The sequence below is a fragment of the Quercus suber genome, unplaced genomic scaffold, assembly GCF_002906115.3.
Source record: "Quercus suber isolate HL8 unplaced genomic scaffold, Cork oak 2.0 scaffold_83, whole genome shotgun sequence".
In the NCBI taxonomy this organism is placed as follows: Eukaryota; Viridiplantae; Streptophyta; class Magnoliopsida; order Fagales; family Fagaceae; genus Quercus; species Quercus suber.
This window is the reverse complement of record NW_027069548.1, coordinates 1,484,078-1,492,229: the sequence shown is the minus strand read 5'-3', so window position 1 is coordinate 1,492,229 and position 8,152 is coordinate 1,484,078. Positions and strand designations below refer to the sequence as shown.

The window sequence follows — 8,152 nt, the reverse complement described above, 5'->3', positions numbered from 1 at the left end:
TCTGGCCTCCCAAAAACTAGATAATACACGCCGAGATTTTTAGTCAATATTGAGCATTGCGTTCATTAACTGTATTTTAATTTGTAATAACTTCTTTCATTTACTTTTATTGGTTTTCTTTTCTTGGAATTCTTGCAGTTGTTTTCTTAATTTGTTTGTTTTTTTTTTCTTTTTCGTATCAGTATTTCTTAAAATTTCATTTGATTCTAAAATTTTAATTTCTTTTGTTATTACCAATTATTTGCTGATTGCCTCTTTTTAAGTTTAAAGGTCTACAATTTAATTTTATTTTTAAAGCATCTATTTTTTTTAATCATGTCATCAATTAATACAAAACAACCTTTTTTTCAAAACAAATCAAGAGTTATGTAATTTAATTGGTAACCGGTAAGTATTTTTTGACGTTTCTAACGAATGCATCCAAAATTCAAATACCCTAATTATTAGTTGTAAACAGCGAAATGTGTATCAATGTCTATCAGCAGGATCTAGAAATGGAACACCTATACCTAACTTGCTAGGAGTAGTTGATACAAAAAGACAGGAGAAAATGAGATGTAAGGCATAACAGTTGAATTATGCGATGGAAGTTCTAAGATGACCTCTTTGAAAACATTTTATGAGAATATAAAAAAAATAATTGATTTGTTTGCAATTGATATATATTTTTCATAAAAATTATATCAAAACTTTTTAAAAATAATTTGTTATCAAATACTCTAAAAACAGCTATTAAACAAACCTCTCTCTCTCTCTCTCTATATATATATATGTATATATGTATGTATGTATGTGTGTATACACTTTATGGTCTTCATTTGATCGCTGTAAGAACCATACATAGCGTCGTTAATTTTGTTGATAGCTTGCACTTACAGGGCCATTAGCACTTTCGACTGCTAGAGCTACACAAACAATAACTGAGGTATGCTATCATAACAATTCCTCTTTAAGTTCCGTTGTCTATCTTTTTATTATTATTTATTTTCTCATTACTTTTCTTACCAAAATCATCTCCCTTTTTATCCTGAATCTTCAATGCCAGCACAATCCAGCAATGATTAATTTGCTGATTTTTTTGTCATTTTTTATTAACAGACAATAACATCTTACTTCTCACAAACTCGATAATAGTTACTGGAATTATATTTCCAATTAATATTATCAGGCATAGCGTTCATTGACTATCTTTTAAATTGCAATCACTATTATAATTTTTTCCCTCAGTATTTGTCTTTTTCTTATAATTAATTCTTAGCTTGGGTTTGCATGAATTTTGATACATATATCACGGATAAAAATTAGAAGATAAGATTTTATTTACTTGATTTAAGATGTTTTTACATTTTTTTTCTTGTCAAAATAGAGTCCAATTATGGTACTCTATTAATTTGGATATATTTAAGAATATTTTTACTTGAAAAATATCTATTTTTTGAAGCCTTCAAATAGGTTTACAATATATAAAACGAAAATTCTATTGAGAATTTGATCAATACTATTTTTAGAGAGGTTTTTTTCTCTTCTTAGTGGTGGATTCCAAATTTTTTTTTTTTTTTGGTAGAATCAAGGAACTCCTTATGGATTTAAGGATTTGCCTCTAGCTAAAAAGAGATATACCACGTTGTTTACAACAACTCCTCCCATATGATATGTACAACATGATTATATATTAATTAATATTCTTTTAATAAATATATCAATTAAATAACTATACATGCTTATGATTAACTGAAAATAATTCCCTAAATAATAATGACCCCATCTTATACATAGAGTCCACATAGAAAATTTTCTATAAGTTATTTTGAAAAAAAAAAAAAAACTATAAGAAGCACGTGCATAGATGGATTAATCAACTAGTATTCTATTGTCAACTCTATTCTTGTGCTTGTCAGGGTCACTTGAAAGATGGATGAAGAAGTTCAAATGGAAGAAAATGGACAACAATATATAGAGTTGGTAAATGACATGACAGAAATGTTAAAAAACTTGGAGCCTCCCTTATTAACTGATTGCTGCATCTATAGGGTTCCATATCATCTTCGTAAATTGAATGAAGATTCTTACACTCCTAAGGTCGTTTCAATTGGTCCTTTTCACCACGGCAACAGCAGATTGCAAACCATGGAAAAGAAAAAAGTAAGATGCCTCAATAATTTCTTGGAAATGGTTGGGCTAAACTTGGAGGATTTAGTAAGTACTATAAAGCACTTGGAGGGAAGAATTCGCGGTTTCTATGGAGAGACCATTCAGCTTAACAGTAATGATTTTGTGAAAATGATCTTGCTGGACGTGAGCTTCATTCTTGAAGTGTTTAGGAAAGGGGTTGAGTCACGTTGGTCAATTGACTTTCCTCCATGGTTATCCCATTCTTTGATGGAAGACTTTATATTACTGGAAAATCAAATTCCATTCTTTATTATTGAGTGGCTATATGACTTCGTCCCCTCAAACGGCCTTTCTTTAATTCAGCTTAGTTTTAGTTTCTTTACGGATTTCAACGTTCAGGAATTTGACCCCCTTCCCAATATGAAAATAAAACACTTCACCGATTTACTCAGAATCTTTCAGCTACCGTTCACCGATTTACTCAGAATCTTTCAGCTACCACCCCAAAGGCCACAAAGTGAACGCAAAGAATTGATTAAACATTTGTACTCCGCCACCCAGCTGCGGGAAGCAGGAGTAAAGTTCAAGGTTAGTTCAAGCAACTGCTTACTTGAATTAAAATTCACAAACGGAGTGTTGGAAATCCCACGCATACATTTATACGATAGGACAGAAATTCTTGCTCGAAACCTTGTGGCATTTGAGCAATGCCATTTCTTGAGAGAAGCATACATTACAGATTACTATCTCATATTGGATCTCCTTATCAATACTGCACATGATGTGGATTTACTTTGTGATAAGGGAATTATGTTTAATTACCTAGGCGACAGCAGAGCAGCAACATCTATGGTTAATAATCTTAACAAAGAAATTGTATGGTTGGATATGAGCCCTGATTACTACCATCTCTGTAAAGCATTGAATGAATTCTATGAGAATCCTTTGCACAGTTGGAAAGTGTTGAAATTAAAATGCAAGCTCGAAGAAGGTTCAGCAATGGCGGAAAGCATGCAGAGACGTGAAGACATGCAGAGAGAAAGAATGAACATTCTGGAGCTTTTGAGAAAATGATTTCGTACTCATAAATATCTCACTCTGTTTCTTTATATATAACAGAAACAGAGTAACCAATTTGACCAACAATATTCAATCCCAAATCATCAGCCAATACCAACATGACAAGTGGCTGGTAGCTTAACACTTTATTTACAAACTACAATATAAAACTACTAAACTAAACTAATATCTACAAGCACAGATATCTACAAGATTACAAGATATTTAATACTCCCCCTCAAGATGAACCGTATATGTTAATAAAATTCATCTTGGAGAGCAAATGATGAAACTGCTTCTGCCCCAGAGCTTTGGTAAAGAAGTCTGCAATCTGGTGCCGTGTAGGAATATGAAAAGTTTTGATAACCCCATCTTCAATCTTTTCTCGAATGAAATGGCAGTCTATTTCAATATGTTTGGTACGTTCATGATACACAGGATTGGCAGCTATATAGAGGGCTGCTTTACTATCACAATAAAGGAAAGCAGGTTGAGAGTGATTTAAGCCAAAAGTTTTGAGCAAAGAGATGAGCCAAACCACCTCACTAGTGACTGTTGCCATTGATCTATACTCTGACTCAGCAGAGGATCTGGACACCACCTGCTGCTTTTTACTCTTCCAAGAGATTAGTGAATCTCCTAAAAACACACAAAAACCCGTGATTGACCTTCTAGTATCAAGGCAGGCTGCCCAGTCAGCATCGCAATAGGACTTCAACTGCAATTCTGATCTTGCAGACAAGAACAAGCCTTGACCTGGTGTTTTCTTCAAGTATTTGAGGATTTTGTAAGCAGCTTGAAGGTGAGGTACTCTCGGTGAACTCATGAATTGACTTAACTTATGGACTGAGTAGCAAATGTCAGGCCTAGTCAATGTCAAATACAAAAGTCTTCCTATTAACCTTCTGTACAGTGAAGCATCTGGGACTGCATCACCAACCAAGTTACTGAATTTAGCTGATTGATCCATAGGAATGTTTGTTGGCTTACAAGCTAACATACCAGCATCAGACAAAAGCTCAAGAGTGTATTTTCTCTGACATAATGAGATTCCATTGACAGTTCTTGCTACCTCAAGACCTAGGAAATACTTCAAGGTTCCCAAATCTTTGAGCTTGAACTTGCTGTCCAGAAATTGCTTAAACACCTTCACAGCATCCACATCATTACTGGCAATAAGAATATCGTCTACATAAACGAGTATAATGATCATAGAGCCTCCCTTAACTCTGGTAAAAACAGAATAGTCTGCCTTTGATTGTACAAAACCTTGATCCACAATTGTAGAGGATAACTTGGCAAACCATTGTCTACTTGCCTGTTTAAGCCCATAAAGAGACTTTGTCAATCTACAAACCTCCCCCTTGCTACCAAACCCGGGTGGAGGAAGCATGTAAACCTCTTCATGTAAGTCCCCATGCAAGAAAGCATTGTTGACATCTAACTGAGTTAAATGCCAACCATGAATAGTAGCAAGAGCCAAAAGAGTTCTGACAGTAACAAACTTAACCACCGGAGAAAAAGTCTCATAAAAATCTATTCCTTCAGTTTGTGTAAAACCTTTGGCCACTAACCTAGCCTTATACCTCTCAACAGAACCATCAGCCTTCAGCTTGATTTTATAAACCCATTTACACCCAATTGGTACCTTACCAGGAGGAAGCTTGCACATAACCCAAGTGTGGTTAGCTTGAAGTGCATCAATTTCAGCCTTCATGGCATCAAGCCACTTAGGATCATTCAAAGCTTGAGTATAAGTTTCAGGTTCCTTAGCAATGGTTAATGCAAGGGCAAAAGATTTATGGGAAGAAGAAAGTTTGGCATAGGAAAGTGTTGAAGCAAGAGGATAAAGAATACCTGTATCACCAGGAGCAATGGAAGCATCTGATTGAGGAAGTGAAACCGAGGCAGACACATGTGCAGAAGCCAACAAGTTGCAATGATAGTCCTGAAGGTAACTAGGAGGTTTCTTAACTCTAGTGGACTGCCTAACAGGTTGATCATCAGGTTGGGATTGAGGAACATCACAAGAAGAATTAGAATGGTTAGAATCAGGATGAACAAGGTCAGGGAACTNTGGTGGATTCCAAATTTTTTTTTTTTTTTGGTAGAATCAAGGAACTCCTTATGGATTTAAGGATTTGCCTCTAGCTAAAAAGAGATATACCACGTTGTTTACAACAACTCCTCCCATATGATATGTACAACATGATTATATATTAATTAATATTCTTTTAATAAATATATCAATTAAATAACTATACATGCTTATGATTAACTGAAAATAATTCCCTAAATAATAATGACCCCATCTTATACATAGAGTCCACATAGAAAATTTTCTATAAGTTATTTTGAAAAAAAAAAAAAAACTATAAGAAGCACGTGCATAGATGGATTAATCAACTAGTATTCTATTGTCAACTCTATTCTTGTGCTTGTCAGGGTCACTTGAAAGATGGATGAAGAAGTTCAAATGGAAGAAAATGGACAACAATATATAGAGTTGGTAAATGACATGACAGAAATGTTAAAAAACTTGGAGCCTCCCTTATTAACTGATTGCTGCATCTATAGGGTTCCATATCATCTTCGTAAATTGAATGAAGATTCTTACACTCCTAAGGTCGTTTCAATTGGTCCTTTTCACCACGGCAACAGCAGATTGCAAACCATGGAAAAGAAAAAAGTAAGATGCCTCAATAATTTCTTGGAAATGGTTGGGCTAAACTTGGAGGATTTAGTAAGTACTATAAAGCACTTGGAGGGAAGAATTCGCGGTTTCTATGGAGAGACCATTCAGCTTAACAGTAATGATTTTGTGAAAATGATCTTGCTGGACGTGAGCTTCATTCTTGAAGTGTTTAGGAAAGGGGTTGAGTCACGTTGGTCAATTGACTTTCCTCCATGGTTATCCCATTCTTTGATGGAAGACTTTATATTACTGGAAAATCAAATTCCATTCTTTATTATTGAGTGGCTATATGACTTCGTCCCCTCAAACGGCCTTTCTTTAATTCAGCTTAGTTTTAGTTTCTTTACGGATTTCAACGTTCAGGAATTTGACCCCCTTCCCAATATGAAAATAAAACACTTCACCGATTTACTCAGAATCTTTCAGCTACCGTTCACCGATTTACTCAGAATCTTTCAGCTACCACCCCAAAGGCCACAAAGTGAACGCAAAGAATTGATTAAACATTTGTACTCCGCCACCCAGCTGCGGGAAGCAGGAGTAAAGTTCAAGGTTAGTTCAAGCAACTGCTTACTTGAATTAAAATTCACAAACGGAGTGTTGGAAATCCCACGCATACATTTATACGATAGGACAGAAATTCTTGCTCGAAACCTTGTGGCATTTGAGCAATGCCATTTCTTGAGAGAAGCATACATTACAGATTACTATCTCATATTGGATCTCCTTATCAATACTGCACATGATGTGGATTTACTTTGTGATAAGGGAATTATGTTTAATTACCTAGGCGACAGCAGAGCAGCAACATCTATGGTTAATAATCTTAACAAAGAAATTGTATGGTTGGATATGAGCCCTGATTACTACCATCTCTGTAAAGCATTGAATGAATTCTATGAGAATCCTTTGCACAGTTGGAAAGTGTTGAAATTAAAATGCAAGCTCGAAGAAGGTTCAGCAATGGCGGAAAGCATGCAGAGACGTGAAGACATGCAGAGAGAAAGAATGAACATTCTGGAGCTTTTGAGAAAATGATTTCGTACTCATAAATATCTCACTCTGTTTCTTTATATATAACAGAAACAGAGTAACCAATTTGACCAACAATATTCAATCCCAAATCATCAGCCAATACCAACATGACAAGTGGCTGGTAGCTTAACACTTTATTTACAAACTACAATATAAAACTACTAAACTAAACTAATATCTACAAGCACAGATATCTACAAGATTACAAGATATTTAATAGAAAGCAACATTAAGGCGTGAATATTTTAGCTCTCCTTGGATAACCACTTCTACCATCGCGGCTGTCATTTTTCTGGTGCTTACTATAATACAAACCGTATGCTCTCTCATCCAAGTAGTACCAAAGCATAAGTAATTTGATTGCTTCGTGATAATGTTTTATTCTATTGTTATTAGCTTATTATGTATTGTCAACGCAATTGAACTTTGCCATTGTAATATACATGACTTGTTATATGCTAATCTTTTTACAATTGACATGTTTCTAGATCCTTGTAAACTCGTTTTGTATCTTCAGCTAATAAAATCTATTTGATTGATCCTAAAGAAAAATGCTTGGATGTTTGAAAGTCGGCCATTAATAGATTACTTCCTTGACGTGTTGAATAATACATTAATCCAATTTATTGTTTGGTGTACCTATAGCATTTGTCTTCAAAAAGTTTAAAAAGAATTGTTATGGACATAACATTTTTCATAACTTTTGACGTGACATGTAATGATTGTAATAATTTCAATCAACTTCTTGTGAGAATTTGTTGATTTTCTTGGTGCCTTCATAGGTTGTCTCAAGAATGTCCAACACCTCTCTCCATATGTGATATCGTAAGAAACTCATCAATAGAAATACCATAAAAAATAACATTAAGAGCAAGCATAGCCTTATTACATTCAGTCTTAATTTTGTCCGGTCTTGTCCATCCTCAGACGGACATCCCCGAACACTATCATCAAGTAATCTAAGGAATGCCATGCGAACCTTCCAAAAAAGGCCGATATACGCTTACTTATTTCAATCTCCAATTCTTTTATGCCTAATCCCTCTTCCTTTTTTGGAACACACGCCATTTCCCTTAAACTTTTCAACCTAGGAGCTTTTGTACCACATCCTTTCAATAAAAAATTGTTATTTTTTTGCTCAACGGTTTTAATTACTTGATTGAGAGGGATGACCAAACTACCCATTAAATTTCAATGCTAAAGAGGATTGATTTCAGTAGTGTAACCTGCCAGCAAGTGATAGGTAATTGG

At 34.6% G+C, this 8,152-nt stretch overlaps 2 protein-coding genes across 2 annotated transcripts; both read left to right on the top strand.

The window, feature by feature from the left end:
• The first annotated feature begins 1,909 nt into the window (after positions 1-1,909).
• Positions 1,910-3,186, top strand: LOC136067732 (UPF0481 protein At3g47200-like). The gene has a single exon (XM_065773961.1). The coding sequence runs from the start codon at positions 1,912-1,914 to the stop codon at positions 3,184-3,186; it is 1,275 nt and encodes a 424-aa protein (XP_065630033.1). The 5' UTR covers positions 1,910-1,911.
• A 2,443-nt stretch (positions 3,187-5,629) lies between these two features.
• Positions 5,630-7,334, top strand: LOC112015951 (UPF0481 protein At3g47200). Its single transcript, XM_024048417.2, has 2 exons — positions 5,630-6,790; positions 7,122-7,334. Exons 1-2 carry the CDS (start codon positions 5,630-5,632, stop codon positions 7,254-7,256), a joined length of 1,296 nt encoding a protein of 431 aa, XP_023904185.1. The 3' UTR covers positions 7,257-7,334.
• Positions 7,335-8,152: the final 818 nt, after the last annotated feature.